Genomic DNA, 25,424 nt, shown 5'->3' on the forward strand with positions numbered 1-25,424 from the left:
GGCCCAGGGCTGTTGCCCTCACTTCTCACACATACCCCTTTGACCTCCTCAACCTTGCAGGTTAGGTCTCCCCTCTTCAGAGGTAACAAAATGGAAGCACACAGCCGGGGAATAGGGTCGCCGCCTCTAAGCCGTGTCCTCAGTGCCACTAATCTGTGCTCATTCTATTTGCTGCACATTCCTGAGGGCCGGGCGTTCTGTGCTCCTCAGGGCTGGCTGGGCATCCCTGGACCCAGCCCAGTGATGGGACACGGGTCTACTGGCTAGTTCCCCAGTTCCTGGTGGGGACCTCTAGGTGGGGGCCTTTGCTTCCCTGTCCCTCAGTGTCATCACCTGAGACTCAGCTTCAGTGTAGCTCTGCTGCAACGGTTTCGTGGGATTGTGCATTTAAAGAGTCTGGTACTGGTGCTACCTCGGAGTTCGTCCCTCTTGGTACAGTGCACATGTGAAGCCGGATCATTTTCTGTGGGGGGCTGTCCTGGACACTGTGGGGTGTTCAACAGCATCCCTGGCCCCCGTTTACTTGACGCCAGGCCGTGACAACCACATCTGCCCAACATCCCCTGAGGGCAGAATCACCCCCTGGTGAGAACCAGTGAATTAGTCGGTTCCCTCCCAAACACTTATTTTCGTGCCTTTTGCTTAAATGAGTCACCGAGGTTCCCCAAACAGGGCTGCTGATCTGTCAAGAAGCAAATCTCTTTGTGCTAAGGATGCTCAGCTAGCAGCGAGCATGGCCGTGAGTCGGGTGCTCTTCTGAGAGCACTTGGTGGATGTCAGCCTCGTTCTCATTTTAGCCCTCTGAGGTGGTTGCTACTAATCTTCCCATTTTAGAGGTGGGGGAACTGAGGTGGACAGAAAACACATAATTTGCTCAAAGTCTCCTGGTCCATAAGTGGTAGGGGACCTAGGTCTCAGACCTGGGCAAGCTGGCCCTGGAGCCCATGAGGGCCTGGCAAGCAAGCCGGGACTCTTGTCTTTCAGCGTGTGCCCTGGCTTGCTGGAGGAGCTGGCTGCTTGGCCTCTCTGCTCCTCACTGTCCCACCCCTCTGCAAAACGGATGTGTTACTTATTTTCATATAGCAAGTTTCCATGAACTTAGTGGCTTTCAACATATTTTCCAAAATACTTTTGTAAAGTCAGTTGTGATGTAATTAGAAGACTGTTTATCCATCACAGGCAGCATCCAGTCTGCTCTTTTGTGTTCGTTCCTGTTCTGATGGATGAGCAATCGCAGACTTTACTTTGTAAAAAAAAAAAAAATGCTGTTGGTGGCACTGGGCAAATCCCCTCTCTCTTAGAGGTTGGGACTGGAAGAGGGAGGATCTCTTTTTCTTTCTTTCTTTTTTTTTTAAAGTATGAGTCGGGGGTTTTTTCCAAATAACTTTTTTTTAAAGATTTTATTTATTTATTTTTAGAGAGGGAAGGGGGGGAGAGAGAGAGAGAGAGAGAGAGAGAGAGAGAGAGAAACATCAATGTGCAGTTGCTGGGGGCCATGGCCTGCAACCTAGGCATGTGCCCTGACTGGGAATCGAACCTGTGATGCCTGGATCGCAGCCTGCGCTCAATCCACTGAGCTACACCAGCCAGGGTGGGAGGACCTCTTTTTCAAAGTTCATGGCCCACAAAGCCTAAAATTTCTACTCCTGTAAAGTTTCCCATCCTGTGTAGGAAAAGTTTGCCAGCCTCTGCTTGGGATTGTGCTTCCTGCTGCATTTTACTGCTTAGACTGAAATACTCCTCCTGGCAGCTAAAAGCTGTGATGTTTTGCTGCAGTAATGGGAAACATCATCATGTCACACGAATGGTGCCAGAGCTAACTGTGGGGCCCCTCTCCAGCAGCAGCTCACAGGGACGATATGGGGGTGCAGGATAGCCGGGGCTGATGCTGGGGTGATGGGATGAACCAGCACCATGTCTGCCCCCAACTGAGGCACGCAAGTGAGAGGGGGACTTCGGCACACACCCACCAGGCCCCCTAGAGAGCTAAAGCGACTTTCTGTGACTTCTCATTAGCAAGGGCAGGGTAATGTAGCTTTCTCCTGAGTGCTCTGGGTCCGAGGGGCAAGAATTTACAAAGCCTTATTTGAAAAGCAACTTGGGGCCCCTCCCTTAGAGTCTAGCAGCCCCAACCTGTGTTTGTGCCCAAGCTGTGTGTGGATGTCCACACAGGGACTTACCCCCAAATGTTCACGGCTGCTTCAGTCACAACAGCCCCCAACTGAAACACCACCTGAGTGGGCATCCAGGAGAGAACAGATAAGCAACTGGGGTAGATGCACTCTGTGGAATATTGTACAGCAAGGAACAAGGACAGATTACCAATATTTGATATTTATAATCACATGGATGAAACTCACAGGCATGATGTTGAGTGGAAGAAGCCAGACACAAGAGAATCCATACTCTGGTTTCATTTCAGTGAAGTTTCAAGACAAGTGAAACTGAACTGTGATGAGGGAAACCTACACAGCGGTAGCCCAGGGGGCAGTGATGTAGGAGGGGCTGGCGGGCAGTTCTTGAATCTGAAATGAGCTACCTCTTGGCCTGGGTGTTAGCTACCAGGAGTGTATATATAAGCAAAAGTCCACTGAGATGCTCATTTAAGATTTGTATACTTTAGCACCTATAATGATACTTCAATACAAATTAAGAAAGTGAAAGTGACATGTGGTGGTGACGGAGGAAATGAGCCCTTTCGTTCACTTCCAGTGGGAGTACAAACAGGGAGCCCTGATTTGCAGAACAGGCGGTAGTATTTAGTAAGAGCAAGAGTGTATCTTTTCCACATGGGAGGAGAAGTCCCAGAAGTTCCCCTTCCCCACAGCTACCCTCCAGAAACCCTGCAGACAGGCGATGTCATCACCTCCATGTTACACAGGAGGGAGACTGAGGCACCAGTCAGAAGACCAGCCCTTAGCCCCACCTCACAGCTAGTAAGTAAGGGTCATAGTACTCAAATCTCCCCCCACCTGGGCGCTGTGCTCATAACTGCCACCTCGTAAGGTAGCAAGGCCTGTTGTGGGGGAATAGTGGAAGCAACCAGCATGTCTAATGACAGGGGACCCAATAAATGGTGATACAGCCATGCTTAATGAAACCATGACACACTTAAAAAGAACAAGGTTAGGCTACACATTATTTGATTAGAAAAACATTAGAGATGTTGATGGAATAAAGCTAAATATTGATGCCATCTATGTCCAGAGTCAGTGAACTAGGGCCAGTGTCTGGTCCACCACCTGATTTTTGTAAATAAAGTTTTATTTACACACAGTCATGCTCATTTATTGACACATTACCTGTCAGTGCTACGACAGCAGCATCACGTCAGGCCAGAAATGCCGACGATAATTACTATCTGGTCCTTTACAGAAAAAAACGTTTGCTGACTTCTGGCAGACACGAATTAAAAAGCCAAACCAGACTGAAGAATACTAAATGTCACATGCATGGATATGTGCATACATGTGCAAAACTGAAGGGATGGGTGCCCAACTGGAATGTGGCCTTTCTGTCACCGAAGCAGGGAGGTGGGCAACCTGTCTGCAGACAATCAGATTTATCCATCTGGAGCCCAGGGTCTCCCCTGGAAGCTGGCACGCTCCAGCTGTTACTCCCTCTGAGCCTCAGTTTTCTCACCTATAAAAGGGGCACATTCAAACCTCCTGGAAAGGTCAAGTCATGGATCAGATGTATTTGGCTTAGAGGCAGGCACAAAAGTTGGTGATGGTGGGGCAGCAGGGAGGGAGGCATGGGGAGGTGGGTTTAATGCACTCTCCCCCTCCAGCTCCAGAGGCCCCACAGGCAGGGACCACTTCTTTCTTCCTGATGTATCCCCAAAGCCTGCCCGTGCCTAGCACACAGTAGGTACTCATTAAAATTTCTCCCGAGCCAGAGCCAGAGCCAAGCATTAAGTACCAGCCCCCTGGGGGGTTGCCTCCATATAACTTCCACTTGCTACCCCCCAACCCATGAACCTTTAGGTGAACTTTGTCCTGAGATTCATGGACCGCCTGTCAGACCTGATGACAGAGTTCAGGGTGTCCAAGAACTGCTGGGGGAAAATGCACATCTTCATCTTCACTGACTCTCACTAACATTTATCATTTGCTTGAATTATGAACAAAGGCAACAGGCCTTGGGATTTCACCACAGGTGTTTTCCAGTCGGACTGCGTCGCTGCAGGTGCTCAAAGTGCCGCTGACGCTCGTCTCCACCACAATGTCACTGCAGCCGTTAGATCCTGTTAGTTAATACGGTGGTAAGGGTGTATCCCTAAGTGTTTGTTTCAGAATAGCTCTATTTCAAAAGTATTTTTTAAAAGATTTTATTTACTTTTAGGCAGAGAGGGAGGGAGGGGGAGAGGGAGAGAAACATCAATGTGTGGTTGCCTGTCACACGCCCCCTCCTGGGGACCTGGCCCACAACCCAGGCATGTGCCCTGACTGGGAATTGAACCAGTGAAACTTTGGTTCACAGGCCGGCAACTCAATCCACTGAGCCACACCAGCCAGGGGTCAAAACTATTTTTAAAGTGATTGTCTTACAAATTTTTTTCTTGCTCTTAAAAATTGTGGTAAAATATACTTAACATAAAACCTACCACCTTAACCATTTTTAAGTGCACAGCTCAGTGGCATTAAGTCCACTCACGCTGCTGTGCAGCTGTCCCCACCATCCGTCTCCAGAACTTTTCCATCTTCCCAGACTCAAACCTGGTCCCAATGAAACACTAACTCCCCACGCCCTCCCCAGCCCCGACTCCCACTGTCTTTGTGTTTCTATGAACCTGACTCCTCTAGGGACTTCACATAAGTGAAATCACACAATGTTTGTCCTTCTGTGTTGGCCTATGTCACTGAGCATCTTGTCCTCCAGGTGCATCCATGCTGCAGCAGGTGTCAGAACTTCCTTTTCCTCACTCAGGGATATGTTTATTGGTTTTAGAGAGAGCGGAAGGGTGAGAGAGAGAGAGAGAAACACTGGCTGCCCCACCCCACATCATGTACCTCAAATGGGGATTGAACCTGAAACCCAGGCATGTGCCCTACTGGGAATCGAACTCATGACCTTTTGGTGTACAGGATGATGCTCCAACCAACTGAGCAACCCAGCCAGGGCAGAACTTCCTTTTTAAGGCTGAACAATACGTCGTCCATTGAATTGAAATACCACATTTTGTTTATCCATTCACCCAATGATGGATTACTAACTTGTTTAAAAAATATTTTAATAAATGCATGGCAACATAATATCCCTATAACCTCCTGTATTTTGCTTTGTGAATCTACAAATGGTATTTTGAGAAGAGACTCCTCAATTCTCCAAGCAGACAAACAAAGGAGCTCAGAAGAAGGCATTTATAATTTGGTAGACCCCTTACTCCATTAAATATATATATATATACACACACACACACTCCATTATATATATATTCCATTATATATATACTCCATTATATGTATATATACTCCATTTTATATATATATATACACCCCATTATATATATATATATTCCATTATATATATATATATATATATATATATATATATATATATATATATATATATATACACTTACTACACTTTACCAACTGCATTGGTATGAAGATGAATAGAATCCAGGTTGGATTCTATGCATTCTTTTTCTTATTTTAAAAGAAATGAAAACTTTTTGTGGGCCCCTAAAAGTGTGATGGGTAGTGTCTTAGCTATGAGTAGTGTCTTAGCTATGTCTTAGCTATGTGTCTTAGCTATGCCCCATAGATATGTCCCTTCCGGGTCCAGGACACCTGAAAGGTTAGGACCCCTGCAAATTCTAAAACGTCATGTTAGCAGCTTCAAGATATGCTGTCTTGGCCTTGCAGACACGGCTGCCCAGAGGCGTCCTGTGCCCAGCCCTGGTCAACCCCACCGTGTTCTTCGACATCGCTGTGCAGGGCGAGCCCTTGGGGCGCATCTCCTTCGAGCTGTTTGCAGACAAAGTCCCAAAGACGGCAGAAAACTTTCGTGCTCTGAGCACTGGGGAGAAAGGATTTGGTTATAAAGGCTCCTGCTTTCACAGAATTATTCCGGGATTCATGTGCCAGGGTGGCGACTTCACGCGCCACAATGGCACAGGCGGCAAGTCCATCTACGGGGAGAAATTTAATGATGAGAATTTCATCCTGAAGCACACAGGTCCTGGCATCTTGTCCATGGCAAATGCTGGACCCAACACAAACGGTTCCCAGTTTTTCATCTGCACGGCCAAGACCTCGTGGCTGGATGGCAAGCACGTGGTCTTCGGCCAGGTGAAGGACGGCATGGATGTCCTGACTGCCATGGAGCGCTTCGGGTCCAGGAACGGCAGGACCAGCCGGAAGATCACCATCACTGCCTGTGGACAGCTCTCATGAACGTGACTTTTGCTTTATCGTAACCACCTGACCATTCCTTCTGTAGCACGGGATAGCACCCTTTCACCCCCGTCTGCTTGGAATGTTCTGCCATCCTCGCGCTCTTGCCCGGCTCGTCATTTCCATGTTTTCCTTACCCCTTCCAAGTTCAGCAGGATTGTGGAGTCAAGTTTATGGTTGTAAAATAAAAACTAAACAAAAAAAAGACATGCTATCTTGCTTCCCCTCATCCCACCACACGGGTTCCCCAAAACAACTCCTGGATTCCCATTCCTCGCAATTTGGGGGCGCCCCTGGGCCCACCCCCCATTTTCCCAGCCCCTGTTCTATTTCCTGGATAGCACTGATCACTAACGGAGATGCTCTGATTTTAAATTGCGGTTCTTTTCTCACTAGATTGTGTCCCCCCCACCCCGCCGGCCTAGGGCAGGGCCTTGTCCCTTTTGACCCCCGTCGAGGTTCCCAGAGCGCCTACCACAAGTGTCCAAACTGAAGCGGGGAAGCGTGCGGAGCGGAGCAGGGAGGCGCTGCGGGACCTCTCGGGGACTTTCCGGGGTACCGCCAGGATAAGTGTGACCTCACCTCCCCTGCTCGTGCCTGCCCACGGAAGGGGAAGGCAGTGTGGAGGGCCTGCCCACACTCCCTCTGTGCTCGCTCGGCCCTCCATCCGCGTTACTGCCGTGCGGTCCCGCCACAAACGCTGGCCCGGAGGACTCGAGCGGCAGCGTGCGCGGCCTCCCCACCGCGGAAGCCCCGGTAAGTGAAGAAGGCGCGAGGGTCGTCTGTGTGTCGTGGCATGTGCCTGGGGCGTCTGCAGCTGGCTGGGCGCCCGTGGCGCCTTGCCAGGTTCAAGGCCGGCTGCTCCAGCCCTCCGAGCTTCCGCCGTCAGCGCGCCGCAAGTTTGGTGCCCTTCTCAAGGATCCAGCCTGCCTCTCTAGTAACTCAGGTCCGTCCCACCCCCACCCCCCGTTCCCCCCACACCCTGAATTCCTTCCCAACACCCTGAATGTTTTCCCAATCCTTCAGATCTCCTTCAATCTCCGCTCCCTTTTCTCCCCTATGTTTCTGTTTTCAAGTCTCAGCCAGAGCTTTCTCTGCCTTAGCCCCTGTTCCTCTTGCCCAGGGACGCTGCCTCCGCTGCTTCCGCCGCCCCTCCTCTTAGTCCCTTCTGAGACCTGAACCCCTCCTTTCCCAGAGGATTTAGGGTGTGGGCCCACCAGAACCCCCCTCCCACGATAGGTCCCTTGGTCCGCCCTGGATCCGCTGAAATCGTGAAATCTCCACCCCCCGCCCCAACCTCCTATCCTTTTCCGTGGGGTCTGGGATTGGCACTAAGAACTGCTGCAAATTTGGCCTGCCGGTGCTGGCGCTGGCACCTGCCAGAGCCCCGGGGGCCCCGCGCCCACACGTCTGTCTTTCTTCTCACTGTGGCCACACAGCAGGGGATCGGCAGAGGGGGCATCACAGTGTGACCCAGGCAGGCTGGAGGTCTGCGGTGGGGTTCCAGAGTTTGGGGGTGTGTAGGTGAGTGAGGCAGACTCCCGAAATGGCCTGGGCCTCTTTCCTCCTCTGATTCAGGGGCATTTATTAAATCTCCAGCAAATGCTTATGGAGTCCCTGCTCTAGGTCAGGAGACACTGTTGAGTGTGCTGGACACACAGTAGGGACCGTGTAGTTAGTGCTGTCATGGAGCCCACAGTCAAGACAATCAGCAAAAACTGAAAGGTCACAGCAATGCATGCCAAATGCCAAGAGTGGATATCAAGTAGCTTCCCCACTGGACTGGTGTGAGGATTCCTCAGAGCCAGGAGTGGGAAGGGGCCTGCATGTAGTAGGTGCTCAGTAAACACTTATTGAATAACTGCCTCTTTGGTTTCCTATACAGCTTTCAGAGGCAGTCTGGCTATGTTTTGCTTTGCAGGTCTTGTAACATTTCTTAATTAGCCAAAAAGGAGTGAAGTGCACCCCCACTGTGCTCTAGTGCTGGTGGGAGTAGATTAGATTCATTGTCTTCTTGGGAAGAAAGGAGTCAAGCAGGGAATGTTTTTGAGGACTTACTATGTGCCAGATGCTATTCTGTCCACTCATTGATATATTTAGTCAGTAAATATTTATTAAGCACATACCGTGTGCCAGTCACCAGAGATACAGCCGTGAACAGGATGGATGGACATCCCTGTATTACTGGAACTTACTCCAGTGGAAGGTGATGCATATTCAACAAAGTAAGCAAATGAAAGTGAGTGTCAGGTGGTAAGAAGTTGACAGAAGAAAAGAAAAAGGCAGGGAGTGTGGGGGGATGGGGTTTAGTGTTAAGTGGGGTAGCCAAGGTCTGATCTTGATGAGGAGGTGCCATTTGAGCTGAGAACTCAAGGACACAAGGGGGCCAGCTGTTTGTATATCTGGGGTGTTCTAGGCTGAGGGAACAGCCATAGTAAAGGCTCTGAGACGGGATCCAGCATGGAGTATTTAATGAACAGCGTGGCTGGATCAGAGGGAGTGAGGGGGAGAATGGAAAGAGGTGAGGGCAGGGAGGTGACAGGGGCCTGAAACAACCCTTGATTACTCCCTCCTGACCCCAGATCAGCTTCTTCCACATCATTCCAGGCTCAAGCATTAGTGCCAAAAGCTCAGGTGTCCTCCGTGCCTCCTCCTGCTCCCTTGCTGTCTCCAAATTACCCACAGAGCCAACCATCCCCATCCTTCACTGAGACCACCACCTGGTCCAGTGCCCATCATTGCTGGCCTGAACCAGTGGTCACCTCCACCTTGGTCTCCAGCACCTCTCCTCCTGTCCTTGCCCCCAGCAGTCTGTCCTCCCTGCAGTAGCCCCTCTGGGCTGTGAGCGCCTATGTCAGGTCCTGCCCCCACCCCCATCCACAGACATCCAGGGCTCCTATCACAGTGGGGTAAAAGCCCAAAACCTCCCCACTATGCACAAGGTCTGGCATGACTTGCCCCCCCGCCAGCCCTCATCTCCTCCCTGAAATCACTCTGCTTTAGCCATGTGGGCCTGCTCACTGTTCCTCCAACATGCCAGGCACAGTCCTACCCTAGGGCCATTGCACATACTGTTTCTGCTGCCTGGATTATGAATTTTATATATATTTTATATATATATCATATAGATAACATCTATATGATAATAATTAATGTACTCACTGGACTGTCAGCTCCAAGAGGGAAGAATCTATATCTGTTTTTTTCTCTTACTGTCCTGGTATATTCAATGATACCCATTACATGGTTGAACCTGAAAAATTACTTCTTGAATGAATGAATACTATGTATGTATCCCTTCCCTCTCCTCATACCATTTACTTATTACACAACAAATATTTTTAGCTCTGACTGGTGTGGCTCAGTGGGTTGGATATCATCCCACAAACCAAAAGGTCATCAGTTCGATTCCCAGTCAGGGCACATGCTTCTTAAGTTGCTGGCCAGGTCCCTAGTGGGGCCATGGAAGAAGCAACTGATAGATGTTTCTTTTGCACATCAGTGTTTCTCTCCCTCTCTTTCTCCCTCCTTTCCTCTCTCTCTAAAAATAAATCAATAAAATCTTATTTTAAAAAACAAGTATTTTTAGAGTTTTTCCTCCATGGATGACACACTGGCCATCCATGACCTCAAGGACCCATGATCCTTTTTTTTAAGCTCACAAGTTCACTTACTTGAATTGGCTGCCAACATGGCAAAACCTAGCAGCTTCCTGAAATTCTGAATGTTGTCAAGCTGCTCTTGAAATATTAGCAGATCTGGTCCTGTTAAGTCCGTTTTCTCTCATAGCACCAGGCACAAGTCAAAGCCACTGCATTCAGACAGGTCTAAGGTGTTTTTGGTTTTTAGGTCCCCCCTCAATTGGGGCAGCAACTCAAGTCCTCCCTGCAGCCCACAAAGCCCTGTGTGACCAACCGCCTGTTCCTTCCGTTCTCACCTCCTTTCTCCCCACCCTCACTCACTCCATGTAAGCCACATGGGTCTCCTCGCTGTTCCTCCGACGTAGCAGACAGAGTCCTGCCCCAGGACCTTTGCACAGGTTGTCCCCTCTGCCTGGATGTTCTCTTCCCTCAGAAGACTCCAGGGGTCAACTCCCTCCCCATTTTTATGTCTTAATGAAATCTCTTCTTCTCACTGAGGCTTTCTTGAACCACCATGTTTAAAACTGCAAATACCCTCCCCGATTCTGGGCATTCAAGACACGCCCCCTCACCCCTGTCATGTTTTTCCATGGCACTTATCACCTGTTGATACACGGAGAATTCCACTCATGTACTTGTTGGTTGTCCTCCACACTAGAAAGTCAGCTCCGTTGTTTGGGTCTCGGCTGCATTTCAACACATCAGGCCACTTCCATTTTCCAAACAGCCAGGCAGTCACCGACCTCCTTAATCCTTCCCACAGCACTGCTGTTCTCCTCTGTACCACTGCTGTCCTCTGTCACCCACGGCCCTCAGCCACGCCCCCTCGCACCTCCACTCCCCGAGGCCAGCATCTGGGCGGGGCCATGCTGTCTCTGCCCTGCCACTGACCTCCCTAGAATCAGCAGCCGTGGTCCAGGTGCCCCGGTGAACAATATGACATCTGTAAATTCATTTTTAAAATGAATTTTTTAAAAATCTTGAATCCTAGCTCCAGCTGGGTAACTCAGTTGATTAGGATATCACCCCAATACACCAAGGTTGTGGATTTGATCCCCAGTCAGGGCATATACAAGAATCAACCAATGATGGCATAAATAAGTGGAACAACAAGTCAATGTCTCTCTCTCTCTCTCCATTGCCCCCTCTCTCTCTAAAAAAAAAAATCAATAAATAATAAAACTTTTTAAAAGTCTCGAATTCTAGACTAGGGTCCCTCAGCATCAGCATTTACCAACATTTGCAGCTAGATCACTCTCTGTGGGGGGCTGTCTTGGGCACTGTGGGGTGACGAGCAGCATCCCTGGCCTCCACCCACTCGACACCAGGGGCACCCTCCCCCACAGTTGTGACAGCCAGAAGCGTCCCCAGACCTCACCCAGTGTCCCCTGGGAGAAGAGGCGTCCCCGTGGAGCAGCGCTGCCCCAGGCTGTGGACACGTTCCGTGGCAGCCCGGAGGCACAGGCGTTAGGCCGCAGCCCCGCCGAGCTGGGGTGCAGACCCAGTGTTCTTGGCCCCCTGAGACGGACCTGTGTTTCCCCTCAGCCTGAATATGACATGATTTGAGCACCCAGTGACCTAAATTACGGGGTTTGGGACACCCTCCCCACCATCTGCGCCAGGCGCCCTTGGAAAGGCCTTCTCTCTGGGCCTGTTTCCTTTCCTCAGCGTTGGGAGGAGAGGAGTGTGGGGCTGATTCATTCACCCAGCAGGTGTTCATTAGGTTCCGTAGTTCACTGCCCGAGCAGTGCCCGGGAGACACTTGCCCTGCACCCTCTGATGCCCCCGGTCGGAAAGCGGACAGTAAATGTGAAAGGTTCGATGCACAGGAAAAGTTCTCCCAGAGGCAGATTCTGCTGTGGGGGAAACAGGGTGATGTGGGAGGGACAGGCTGGTATGGGGAGCTGAGGTGGTTGTGGACGGCTCCGCTGAACCTGCGCTGGTGTCACTGTACTCGAGGGCTGAGCGAAGAGACTATGGTCACCCAGGCAAAGGTCTGGGGATAAGGTTCTCCAAGCAGAGGGAACGGCGCCTGCAGAGAGCCTGAAGTGGGAATAGCGTGCCATTTTTTGAGACATAGAAGAGGACATAGCCTCCACATGGCTTGGCAGTGCTGTTAGGCCTAGAGCCAGCACACGGTAATGATTAGCGCACTGTATTAACAATGCTACTTATATCAGTTAGCTATATGTATAGCTGCGTAACGAATCACCGCAGAATGTCGTGGCTTAAAATCAACAAACATGTGTGATCTCACACAATTTCTGAGTGTCAGGCATCTGGGGGCAGAGAGGTGGAGGCTTCTGTCTTGGAGTCTCCATGGAGGCCACAGACGAGCTGGCGGCTCAAGCCGCTTCACCTGGAGACTTGACCGGGGCTGTAGTCAGTGGGAGCCCAAGCTCACGCCCTGCATGGCTAGTGGCAAGGGGCCCTCAGTTCCTCGCCACATAGGCCTCTCCATGGAGCTGCTCACGACGTGGTTTGTCCCCAACAGCATGACAGACAAAGAGAGAAAGCCAGTATGTTTTATAACTTATGTCATGAGTGACACCCCCTCAGTTCTGCCATCTTCTCATAGGCTGACTTGGGCTCAGTGTTGGAAGGACCACTCAGGGCTGTGAATACCAGGGTTGGGGGCTCACTGCAGCCATCCAAACGTGTATTGAGCACCTGCCGACCTCCAGTCAGTGGACCCAGAACTTCCCATACATTGACATAACTCAGTTCCCTGAAACAATCCCATAAGTGGGCTTATTATTATCATAATAGGCGGTGTAGTCTCATGGTTAAGGACACGACCTCTGGAGCCAGACTGCTTGGGTTCAAATCCCACCTCTGTCACTCACTGGCTATCTGACTTTGCACAAGTGACTTCACCTCTCTGGCTCACTTTCTTCATTTGCAAATGAGGGAAATAGTAGTGTCTGCCTCTAGGGTGACACCTGGAAAGTGTCAGCTGCTTTCCTCTTGTAGAGGAGGAAACAGTTTGGAGGAGATGACACGTCTTGCCCAAGTTCCCCCGATATAGCAGGTCATGGTGGCCTCTGAAGGTGGGGTATCTGGGCTGCTTCCCAGGGACCACCCCCTCTCTGGTGCTAACATGCTTCCTGCTTCCCACAGGTCTGCTCTGGCAGTTCCTCGGAGTCCGGCATGGTGAGCGGGTAGGGGACACCGAGCGTGCAGGAAGGCAGGCGGTGTGGAACATGCCTTCGCCAGCGGGCACTTCTGCCATTGGAGGCTTCACCCATCTTGCCCATGGCCTGCACGGGCCCGTCACTCTCCAGTGCCTTTGACATTCTGAGTACAGCAGGCCAGAACAAGCTCCTGCATCTTAAGCACAAGCTGAAGACCCTGCGCCCATGCTGGCGGGGGGCGGACCTCCTGCACGCCATGGTGCTTCTGACACTGGGCCAGGAGACTGAGGCCAGGATCTCCCTGGAGGCCCTGAAGGCAGATGCGGCGGCCCAGCTCGTGGCCTCCCAGTGGGCCAGCATGGACAGTGGTGCTGAGGCCACAGAGGAGCCCCCAGATGTGTCCTGGGCTGTCGCCCGGGTGTACCACCTGCTTGCCGAGGAGAAGCTGTGCCCGGCCTCTATGCGGGATGTGGCCTACCGGGCAGCACTCCAGGCTTTCAGCTCCAGGAATGACCCTCAGCTTAGGGAGCTCCAGGAGGAGGCCCAGGAACGGTGCGGGTGGGACATCATCAGGGACCCTGGGGGCTTCCATCCCCTTCACTCTGCTCTGGGCTGCCTCCCACCATCCTCAGCATCACCCTCTGCGACCCGAAGCCTTCCCCGGCCCATTGAGGACCCTGTGGACTGGAGCAGAGGATGCTCCCTGAGATCCACCAGCACGCCAGCCTCCCTGGCCAGCAACTTAGAAATTAGCCAGTCGCCCACTGTGGCCCTCCTCAGCCAGCCCCGCAGCCCCCATGGGTCCAGCAAGCTGTGTGCTGAGCCCCCAGTACACCAGCCTGTCCCTGCAGGCTGCCAGGAGCCTGAGGAGATGAGCTGGCCTATGTCGGGAGATATGGCAGACATCCCAGTACCATCAAATAGTCCAGCCCCCAGGCTTCCGGAGGTGGCCTCGGATGCAAGCCCTGCTGGTCCATCCAGCCCCTCTGAAGCTCCAGACACCAGCGCCCACTACCCGGTGGAATGCACGGAAGTGTCACCGGCCCCCAAATCTCTCCCCTCCCCCTCCAGAAACACCTGCCCTGTCAAGGACCAGATACCACTACAAATTCCCATAGAAGATACCTTTTCCTCGACAGCCCAGCCACGCCCCCCAACTCCCCTGGCCCCAAAGGCATCCCCTTCCTGTCCTTCTCTGTTGACTCCTTGTTCGGCTCACCCGGCCTCCTTGAACCCCCGTCCCCCTTCCCCAGAGTCAGAGTCATCAGAGCAGAAATTCTACAACTTTGTGGTCTTGCACGCCAAGGCAGATGAGCACATCGCCCTGCGTGTCCGGGACAAGCTCGAGGCCCTGGGTGTGCCCAACGGGGCCACCCTCTGTGAGGATTTCCAGGTGCCTGGGCGCAGCAAGCTGAGCTGCCTGCAGGACGCCATAGACCACTCGGCCTTCACCATCCTGCTGCTCACCGCCAGCTTCGACTGCAGTCTGAGCCTGCACCAGGTGAACCATTCTCTGATGAACAGCCTCACACGGCCAGGGTGGCAAGGCTGCGTGGTCCCTTTTCTGCCTCTAGAGAGCTCCCAGGCCCAGCTCAGCCCTGACACATCCAAGCTGCTCACCAGCGTTGAGTGGCTAAATGAGCACTCTGAGATCTTTGCCAGGAAGGTAGCCAACACCTTCAACCCTCGTAAGCTGCGAGCTCGAAAGGCCAACTGGAAGAAGGAACAGGATGCTCGGGCCCTGCAGGAGCAGTGCCAACACCTAGAGGGTGAGCGGCAACAGGCAGCGGCATTAAATGCCGCATACTCAACCTATCTCCAGACATACTTGTCCTGGCATTCACAGATGAATCAGCTCCAGGCAGCTTTTGAGAACAGCATGGCATTTGGGACTCAGTTGCCCTCTGGGGCTCGGGGGCCCCTGGGAGCCCGGCCACCCTTTCCTACCTGGCCCAGCCACCAGCCACCAACCCTGACTCCATGGCTGGCTGGCACCCCCAGCCCAGCCTTCCCACAGCCTCCAGCCTTCCCTCAGCCTCCAGCCTTCCCACAGCCTCCAGCCTTCCCTCAGCCTCCAGCCTTCCCACAGCCTCCAGCCTTCCCGCAGCCTCCATCCTTCCCACAGCCTCCAGCCTTCCCGCAGCCTCCAGCCTTCCCGCAGCCTCCAGCCTCCCCACAAGCCTCACCTGTGCCCCCTCAGAGCCCAGGGCTGCAGCCCCTCATCATCCACCATGCACAGATGGTGCAGCTGGGGCTCAACAACCACATGTGGAACCAAAGAGGGACCCAGCCGCCTGAGGACAAGACACAGGAAGCAGAATGACCAAGTGATGAAGCTTATGACCTTGACCATCAGACGCCCTTGGGCCATACCTTGGAGACTCCTCATCTCCAGGGGTGCAGTGGAAGATGGTGTCATCTGCTATTTTCAGGACATTACTAGGGACACCTTCATGTCTCAGGAAATTGTGCAAAATGGGTCCCAGTGACTATCCAGCTCTTGGGAAGGCCAGGATTAGACGTGGTGTTTACAAACTTGCTGTATGGTGGTGGTGGGGAATGGGCTAGGGGACATTAGTACAGTGTTTTAATTATAATAAATATTTATTGAATGCCTCTGTAGCACCATTCTCCTCTGGGAAACTGCTGGGAGATTTGTTAAGATAAAAAACATGCCTACTGTACCCAAAAAAGGGAAACTGAAGAGAAACTCACTTCTCTGAATGGCTTGCACCAGAAGTCTCCGGTATCTGCTGCTCTCATTGGCCAGAACCTAGTCACAGGGCTCCTCTCCAGCTGCAAGGGCAACTGGGAAATGCAATCTTCTGAGGGGCAGTGTGCGTTGCTGAAAGTAGATCTAACACTGGAAGTGGGTATTTAGCAGTTTCTGCTGCAGTTCTTTTGGGGAGTTGGGGGGCGTTGTGGGGTCTGCCTTCATGTGTTCGCCGAGGCTGGGCTCAGATCTCATTGTGTGATTTTTGGCAAGCATCTTCACCTCTCTGAGTCTCTGCTTTCTCAGAAGTAGATTTATGAGTCCAGTGTTTCAAGGTCATCAGTAAATCGGCCCATGACACTGAAACACCAGGGACAGAGTAAGGACTTACTAACTTTGCATGCCTGGCAGGGAGGGGATTCATCTTTTCTTGAGAAGAAGAGTAGAATTGAGTTTTGAGCACTCACCACTTAACGGTTCTGGAGGCTTTAAATGCCTAAATATATTTGAATCTTTCAAAATGACCCCCGAGGTAGAAGCTTCTGTGGTCCGGCACATGTATAGAGGGGAAACCTGTGACCCAAAGAGGTGAATTCTGGTCCCAAAAGTCATAGGTTGGAAGTGGCGAGATTACAATGGAAGAAGCTAAACTTCCAAGGGAGGAGATGGTGGGAGGGCCCAGAAGGCCCTCTCCACCCAACCATCTGATCTGAACATTCCCTTTGCGCCCCTTTCCCCCAGTGCCTGCCACCTCGAAGGGCAGGCCTGGTGTGAGTCACCTGGGCTGTCATTTGCACTTGCTTTCAGTGGCTGACTCATATTTTGTCACGGCTCTGCTTCTGGCCGCCCAGCCACGATGAAGTGAAACCCCGGGGAGGAAATCCTGAGCTTAGATTCCAGGGTGAGGTACTGTCGGGAGGGGTTTTGGAGATACCCTGTAGTAACTGGACAGCAGCAGTGAATATTTGCTTATTCACTGACACAGTGCCTGCCGGATCTTCCCAAGCAGTGAGTGTGTAGTGTTGTAGGGGCAGACGTGATTGTCCCTTGCTCTCTTTTCAGCTGAAGGTGGAGGAAGGGGGAACAGTGAATGAGTCATCAAATAAGGAAGCCAAGATAACAGGGCCAGGCAATGGGAATGTCTCAGGAGAGAGACCTTTGGCCCAGGGGCCAGAGAGGGCCTCTCTGAGGAGGTGGTGTTGGAGCCAAGATCTGGAGGAAGAGAGGGAGCTGGCCATGGAAAGAACTGGGTGGAGCAGGGTGGGGATGATCTGGGTGGAGGAAACAGCCCGTGCAAAGGTCCTGGGGTAAGGCCATGTTTGGCCTGTCAGAGGAACAGCTAGGAGGCCCATGTGGCTAGAGGAGAGAGGGAGGGAAGAGGTGGGGGCTGGGAGAGGCAGGTTGTGCAGGGCCTTCTGGACCACATGGAGGACTTGGGTTCCCAGCTCCACTCCCACTTCCACCTGCTAAGAGAGTTGGAAGCTCTGGAGAGCTGTGGGCTGAGAAGGGCTGGGACCTCAGATGCTCACAGGCGGCCTCTGGTGGCTGCTATGGGGAGGACAGACTGGGAGCCAGGGTAGGAGCTAGGAAACTAGGGCAGATGGGCTTATGTATGTCATCCTCCCAACAGCCCCAGGAGCTGGAGACCATTATTGTCCCCAATTTACAGATGAGTAAACTGAGGCCCAGAGAAGTGAAATTACTTATACAAGGTCACACAACACGTAAGTAGCCTTCAGGGGCAGGAGTTCTCTCTCTTGGATTCTAGCTCATACAGAGACTGAATAGCCTGTTAAATCATTGCCTTGACTTTTAAATTATTCTTGTTAATTTCATCATTTGTTAATTTATGGTTTCTCCACCACACCTGGCCACCCTGAGAGGGCTGGGGACAGATCTGTCACTGGTGTTTTCAGAAGCCAGTACAGGGCATGGCACATAGTAAGTGCTTGGCAATTGAGTTATTTGATAGACAATTACTGAGCACCTGCCGTGTGTGAGACTTTGGAGAACTTTAGGGGGGACAGACCTGTTACCAGTGAGTAAGGAGAGTGCGGATTCCTCTTTCCACTGATCCAACCAACATTTATTAAGGTCCTACCGAGTGCAGCCCCAGTGGCGCAGTGGTGACTGAGCAGTCACCTGGGAGGTGACCCAGGACAACCCCATTCTGTCTTTTCAGTATGCGTGGCCCAGTGCCAAAGACAGAGACTGTTCTGGGGTAATTAGGGCTGTGATGAGGAAGTCTAGGGAGCTGCTAGAGCTTAAAAGGGACCCTTGGCCAGCCAGGGGGGATTGAGAAGCTTCTGAAAGGAAGAAGTAAGCTGAGACCCGAGGAACAGGTTGGGAAAAGTGTTCCTGGAGGTGGCAGAGCATGGCAAAAGTCTGCGAGAGAGACCACGCAGGACACGGTAACTCCAGGGGTGGTGGGGGAGTTGAGGGGTAGGGGTGGAGGGAGAGACCCAAAATTTTCCAAAGTTGGGGGCTCAGCTATCATTCCTGCTGCTCCCAGCGCCCCCTGGTGCCCACATGCACCTGGGTATTTCCCGGGGAAGTCCCATGTCCTCGCTTGGCCAAATGGCCTTAACGAAAAATAGAAAAATTTTCCCATTTAAAAACTGTGGAGAGTGAATAAATAATAGATAACTTGGTTTTTTTGGAGGTCAACAGCTGTGTCCTGCTTGCAACGAGGTCTTTCTGAGACGGTCAGATGGTGTACGGATGTTCTTCCACCCGCTGGCCCAAGCGCAGCGCTTTGCCCGCTGTCAGCACATGCGCAGCTGTGGCTTGGCCTGGGCAGAACGGGCGAGCGGAGCTGGGCTGCACTTGGATCTCACAAACTTATGTCTCCAGAGCAGGCTGAGTGTCCCACTGCCTGGCAAGACATAAAGAAGATGACAGGTCTCCCCCACCAAACCCCCCAGCCTCCCCGACAATCAGCACAGCACTGCACACAAACACACAACCAACAGATGTGTATTTAAAATTATTTTCCATTGAACAAGGAATACATTCCCATGGTTCAAAATTCAAAACGCACCAAAGAGGAATCCAGGTAAAGCTGCCCTCTGTTCCCCGTCCTCAGCCACTGAGTTCTTCATTCCAGAGACCCTATTGATTTGTATTCAATCCCTGGCCCCTTACCATGTGCTCTCCCTGAAGCAGCCAGAATACACATCCGAGTACCCAAGTCAGGTCCTGCTCCCCCTCTGCCCACAGCCCTCCAGGGCTCCCATCTCCCTCCCTCGGGATAAAAGCCCAAGGAGACCCTATGTAACCTACCCCCTTCCCCTCCCTGCCCTCACCTCCTCCTCTCTTCCCCTGCTCACTCCATTCCAGCCACTCAGGCAAGGCCCGGTCCTGCCCCAGGGTCTTTGCACAGGCTGTTCCCTATGCTTGGAATGTCCTTCCTCCAGAAACCTCCACAGCTCCCACCTCATCTCCTCCAGATCTTTGCTCAAATGTCACCCTCTCAATGGGAGGCTTTCTTGAGCACACCATTTAAAATTCATTTACAATCTCACCCACCAGATCCCCCTGAATCTACTCTGTAAGTCATTTACTCATTGGCCAGATTGTTATCCACCTTCTCCATGAGGATGTGAATTTTGTCTGCTGACTTTACTGTTGCATTCCAGTGCCTGGCACACAGCAGGTGTTTAATACATGAATTTGAATCACTGTTTAAGTCTGTCTTTATCTTTAAAACAGCCTCTTGATTTCATGCTCCCTTCCTGCCTGCTGGCAGGCAGTCTGTTCATTTCATCATCCCTTCTGTCATCCATTCATTCATTCATTAAACAGTATGTAACGAGCACCTACTGTATGCCAGGGATGGCTTCAGACTCAGGGGACACAGTGTTCACAGAGGCAGACTCTGTTACTGCCTTCACGGAGCTCACAGCTCTGTGGAGAGTCTGACATGAGACTAAGTGGTTAAACTTAGGCAGTCCTGGGTGTGATGGGGCACACAGGAGTTCCTGAAGGGGGCAGTGCAGGCAAGAGAGGCTACAGCCCAGACAGGCCCTGTGATGGGGAGGAGCTGGGTGCCTCTGAAGGACTGGGAGGAGCCAGTGTGATTGACTTGGGTACAGGACCTGTTCTCTCCCAGGCCTGGAAAACAGGATGCTTCGTTTGTGGGGACCCAGGTGCTGCAATGAGCACTCAGCGCCACCAGGTGGTGCTGGCCATCAGTGTTTCCGGCCTCTCCCCCTGCCAGGGCTGGGTGGGAATCCTCCCAAGGGAACCCTGAGGGGCAGGGACCCCCAGAGAGTGCCAAGGTCCAAGCCACACCAACAGCCAACAGTCCCCTTTCAGCCTACAGCCTCCTAAGCACAGATCCATATACATCTCCCCCTTAAGTGGGTCTTCAGAAAGCGTTTGTTCTGTCTAACGCTGTTGAGGGGCCAGAGGCCAGAGAGCAGGCACATGCCTGAAGTCACAGAGCAGGTCCTCCCCTGCCCAGCCTACAGTGTCTCCTCCCAGCCCCAAGTGCTCCTGGGTGGGGATCTTTTATTTTTAACCTGGTCAGTGGACACGGCCTTATTATAGCCCTGGGAGGTGCCCAGGGTTTCCAATTTCTGAGGGAAGTTAAAAAACTTGTTTTCTTCTCAAGAAATGGAGCTGCCTGAGACCTCTTGGGGTGGGGAGGCCCGCCCAATCTCCTCTCCTCCCCAAGGCTTGCCTAGGGTTCCTCAGACCCCTCACCGGGCTCTGAGCCTGTCTCCACCTCATAAACCCCGTCTCCCTCTCCAGTGACACCTGGGCTCTGGCCAGGGGTGGTGCAGTGTGCCTGACCCCGTGTTGGGTCTGAGCCCCCTTTTGTCACATGGAGCTGTGATGCTCTTCGGCATCCTCCTGCTGATCCCGACTTCGCTTACCTGTCTACTGTCCCCATGATCTTTGCCGGCCATCTGCCCTCTTATTAAATTTTTTTTCTATTCTTTTCCCTGAGTCATGAGACAATTTTCTTTAAGCAGGCATTAAAATGAACCCCCCCCCACCGCCCCAGGAATTAATCAGCAGTGATGTTACACAACCTTGCAACTACACTAAAAGCCACTGAACTGTATGCTTCACAATGGTAAATTTTATCTTGGTAAAAAATGTGTATAAAAATGCAAACTTGTCTTTATTCTTAAACTTAGGTCATTTGCAGTATTAACATCTGTGAGCTCACGTGTTGTGCAGAGCTAGCTATGGTTTGTTCCTTAAGACACGTTCAAATGAATACATATTTAAATATTTTAAAACTTCATTCATGTATTAACGTGCAAATGTGCATGCAGACAGTAGGCGATCTGTAACCGAGAGCTCTACTGAACACTCACTGTGCGCCAGGACGTTTTCATAAGCAGACTCATCTGACCCTTCCTACAACGCCAGGAGGCAGCTGCCACTGCCCCATTTTACACCATTTTACGGGTGAGGAAACCAAGGCACAGGGAGGGGAAATGATGGTTCCGAGGTTATGTGGCCTGTGTCCTAACCACTATTCTGCACTGCCCAGTGAGCACACCCATTTTCTGAAAGAGGAAACTGGACTAAATCATAGAAATGATGGCAAGTTGGTGGCCTTAAAAATGTAAAAGAAAAAAAAAAGCTTTTGCAAATAAAACCTTATTTACAAAAAGGAGGCTGGACCTGGCCCATGAGCCAGTTTGCAGACTCGGGCCCCAGATAGGCGATTCCCCGTTTTCACGCCCGTCTACACACCCAGCGCCGGGCGCTTCTCTCCAGCACTGCTCTAGCGGCTGCGTTCCACACATTTCCTTTGTTGTGTTCTATGCGCCATTCAAAATATTTTCTAGTTTAGTTATTTCTTCTCTGACTGAAGCTGGGGCACAACTGCCCACCCACTTGTGTCACCTGCTGGCCCCAAATGACATCTCAATTTGAGGTCCGTTAGAAGTCAATGCTAAGCTGCTTCAGCAACTCAAAGGCCTACCTTCCCTGTGACTGAGAGCTCTCACTTAGTCAGCAATACTGACTGAGCGCCCACTACGGGCCAAGCGTTCTCCTGGGTACAGCGTATGGGGATGAGCAAGGCAGCTACGTGGGACTCCCACGCAGCCCTAGAGCGACCTCGAGTCCAGAACTCTGCTCCATTCTCCCCGGCCCACTAAACACCCACTACCCATCCACCTACCAGCTCCGTCTCCAAACCTAGGAGTACTCTTTTTTATTTATTTTATCCTCACCCAAGGATATGCTTATTGACTTTAGAGAGAGGGGAAGGGAGGGAGGGAGGGAGGGAGGGAGAGAGAGATATATCCATGTGAGAGAGAAACACTGATTGGCTGCCTCTCATACGTGCCAGCTGTGAACCAAATCTGGAACCCAGGCATGTGCACTGGCCAGGAATCGAACCTGTCACTTTTTAGTTTACGGGACGTTGCTCCAACCAACTGAGCCACACCGGCCAGAACTAGGAGTACATTTTTGACTCCTCTCAATCCCCATTTTCCAAACCAGGTCATCAACAGCTCTTGCCAGCCCAACTCCAAAGTAGATCCAACAGGTCCACTTCTCCCCACCCACAACATGACTTGGTCCAGCCCACTTCTACCCAGTGTTCTCGGGGTACCCACACAGCTTCCCCACCCCTGGTCTGTAGATCCACCCCAAACCATTCCTCCAGGCTTGCCCATAGCAATCTCACAACAAATCAGGCCACTCCTCTCCTCAACTGGAAACTGTCACAGCTCCCTAAGGATAAGACCCAAACAGCTCACAGGGACTTAAAGACCCTGCACCATCTGCCTGCATCCCCTAGCTCCCCCTCAGTTACGCTGGCCACATAGGCCTCCATCCTCTTCTTAGAAGGAGCCACATGAGTTCATTCATTCATTCAACAAACATTTAAAGAGCTACTATATGTCAGGGAGAGAGGAAGGAAAACATCAATATGCAAGAGAAACATCAACTGATTGCCTTTTCTACCTGGCCTGCAACCCAGGCATGTGCCCTGCCTGAGAACTGAACTGGCAACCTTTTGGGTTTGCAGGCTGGCATTCACTCCACTTACCCACACCAGCCAGGGCATCACGCCTTCTTTAAGGCACTGGGAACACAGCAGGGAATGAGCTTGTGTAGCTGACATTCTAAGGGAGGGACACAATGAGCAAAGGAAGCTTGTAAAGAAAAAGATAATTATAGGAATTAAGGTTATAAGGGTTGAGAAGGAAATACATAAAGGGGATGCAGTGGAGGATGGCTGGGGCTGTGCCTTTGATGATCTGGGAGGGCTTCATGAGGAAGTGACATTTTATCGAGATCACTGCTCAATGGGCTTTCAGTAGAAGACATTAGTGCTTAGGATGGGGGAAAGGGATGCCCTGGGGGAATCTCAAATGTCTTGCTCAACACCTAGGTTCAATTCTCTTTTGTGGGCTACAAAACCACAGGTGCTGGGGTCAGGGAGGATTTCTCTCCCAGCCCTGTGAAAGGGGTGGTGCTGCCCAAATTTGGGCTGGGACTCGCCTAACACATGTGACAACCACTGGATGGAACCACCCTCTGTCCAGTCCTCACAGAATCTCCCCCAGGAATCCAGACCCCCACCCATCCTTTTTCCAGGCATACGCAGTCAGTGACCTGCTGTGCCAGCGGTCCCAGGGGTTGGTCATCTTACCTTTCTGGCCTGTGATGTGATTTGGAGCTGTGCTATCTTTAACTCCACTCCCTTCCATAAACACTGCTCAGATGACAGCGCCGGATCCTGTGGGGGCAGTGGGCTCTGAGTACGGCCAAGCTGTCAGGGCCTGCTCCCTGTGTCCCCTGAAGCTGCCCCAAGTAGTTCAAGGACTGGAATTCTAGGAGTTGAGGAAGATTCATCCATTTCCTCACTCAATCCATGGGAGCTAAGGTCATGGGCGTGACCAAGACAGACAGACCCTCACAGGGCAGACCTTCCTCTGGAAGGCCTGAGGAAGGCATTAAGCAAGTGGATGACCAAATGAGCAGAATGTCAGGCCCTGACTTCAGTTCTGTGGAGGCAGAGAGGAAGGTGGGAAGTGACAGTGAGCGGGTGTAGTGGTTCCCACTGACGAGGGGGAATGCATGCTTCCTGGCTGAGCTTGTGCAAACCCCTACTCCTCTCTGAACCTGTCTGCTCGAGTACCGGTGACGTGGGTCATTATCCCGGCTGTGTGGCCTTGGACAGGCCACTTCACCTCTCTGAGCGAGTTTCTTCAGATTACACGTAGTAATTTTACCATACATATATATTGCCCTCCTCCATGGTATGTTCCATTTTACAGTACCCCAACTTCACTTGGGGTACAGGTGTTTTGGGGAGGCGCCCTCCTCCTCCAGCCCCTATTTCCAGGCTACTGATGGGTCTAATCCAAATGAAACTTTGGACTTGGCAGAAAGATGCCTCCATTCTGTTGGCTGCCCTGTGAGAACCCCAGAGGAGCCAGGTCATTCCTGAGTTTCGAGCTGCTGAAACAACCCTCAACCGAACCTGCCTGAGCTGTTTTAAGATGGTTTTCACTGGGAAGTCTGAGCTTGTAAAGCATTTGGCACAGAGCAGTTTTCCTCTTTGGTGCACCTCCTAACACTTCTTAATAGCCTCAAAGTAGGCATGACACCTACCCGACAGGACCGACAGGACCGTTGCGAGGTTAACGAGGTGGCTAACCTAAGCACAGTAGAACGGTGCCAGCAGTCAGGGCTCAATAAACGCTTTTGCTACTGTTATGTGTCTCCCAAGAGAACGTGGCTGAGAAATCTGATTTGAAACCCACCCCTTTAAGGCAAGAATATATATATATCCATGCAGTAGCTGAGTGGGGGATGGGCTGGGTGGAGGGACCAGGGCAGAAAACCTGGGACAACTGTAATAGCATAAATAAACTGTAATTTAAAAAAGTTGTTGGACCCCCAATGAAACCAGAACACTCCAGCCCCATGAACCACTGTGCGTGCGATGTCCCCAAGACACGGCCTCCCCTACTGCCTGCCACAGGGGGTGAGCACGTGGATCGGTCACCGACCTCGGGGATGACAGCTCAGTCCTTACCCGTAAGAGGACTTGGAGCAGGCCTGGCAAACAACAGGTGCTTGGAAAGCCTCAACGACCACCTAAAGGGGCAGTGCTTTTGGGCAGAGTTTACTGTGCCAATGTGGAGAAAACCAGAATTTCACAAGGGAGATGGCAGCCGAAACAGAGGAGGGGAGGCCTGGATTGTCTTATGCTACAACCAGCTCCAGGAAACTCACCAAGCCCCTAAACAGACCTCTTGGGCCACAGCGCTGCACTGGTTCCATCCACGGGTCTCCCACTGATTAGGGGCCCACTTCCTTAGTCCTTCCTAGACTTTCAGAAGGGTCAAGCCACCCTCTTTTCCATGTCAACCCTCCCACAAAGTGGGGAGTTTGGTGTTCACTTTTCATGCAGTAACGCTCCATTTCCCAGTGAAATTTTACACAGAGCCCCAGCACATGCAGAGAGACTCCTCCAGCTACAGAGGGCAGCCCAAGGGCTGCTCCTGGGACACCTGGCTTTTAACTCTCAGGGGTGCCCACTTCC

The 25,424-nt window shown here is 51.8% G+C and overlaps 2 protein-coding genes across 3 annotated transcripts; both read left to right on the forward strand.

Annotated features, from left to right (window-relative positions):
• Positions 1-5,610: 5,610 nt before the first annotated feature.
• Positions 5,611-6,939, forward strand: LOC123814050 (peptidyl-prolyl cis-trans isomerase A-like). Its single transcript, XM_045831588.1, has one exon. The coding sequence runs from the start codon at positions 5,832-5,834 to the stop codon at positions 6,399-6,401; it is 570 nt and encodes a 189-aa protein (XP_045687544.1). The 5' UTR covers positions 5,611-5,831; the 3' UTR covers positions 6,402-6,939.
• A 72-nt stretch (positions 6,940-7,011) lies between these two features.
• On the forward strand, positions 7,012-15,792 carry TICAM1 (toll like receptor adaptor molecule 1). 2 transcript variants are annotated; one of them, XM_045831586.1, is made up of 2 exons: positions 7,012-7,157; positions 13,163-15,792. In XM_045831586.1, exon 2 carries the CDS (start codon positions 13,298-13,300, stop codon positions 15,497-15,499), a length of 2,202 nt encoding a protein of 733 aa, XP_045687542.1. In that variant the 5' UTR covers positions 7,012-7,157; positions 13,163-13,297; the 3' UTR covers positions 15,500-15,792. The 2 variants fall into 2 exon arrangements, with proteins under 2 accessions (XP_045687542.1, XP_045687543.1); XM_045831587.1 differs by lacking the exon at positions 7,012-7,157 and adding an exon at positions 7,164-7,347.
• Positions 15,793-25,424: the final 9,632 nt, after the last annotated feature.

The sequence above is a fragment of the Phyllostomus hastatus genome, unplaced genomic scaffold (genome assembly GCF_019186645.2).
Source record: "Phyllostomus hastatus isolate PE091 unplaced genomic scaffold, TTU_PhHast_1.1 phas_contig_159, whole genome shotgun sequence".
NCBI lineage: Eukaryota > Metazoa > Chordata > Mammalia > Chiroptera > Phyllostomidae > Phyllostomus > Phyllostomus hastatus.

Bases quoted from the DNA above. Each gene is read 5' to 3' on its own strand.
- TICAM1 (XM_045831586.1), top strand. From the start codon at position 13,298: ATGGCCTGCACGGGCCCGTCACTCTCCAGTGCCTTTGACATTCTGAGT.
- LOC123814050 (XM_045831588.1), top strand. From the start codon at position 5,832: ATGTTAGCAGCTTCAAGATATGCTGTCTTGGCCTTGCAGACACGGCTG.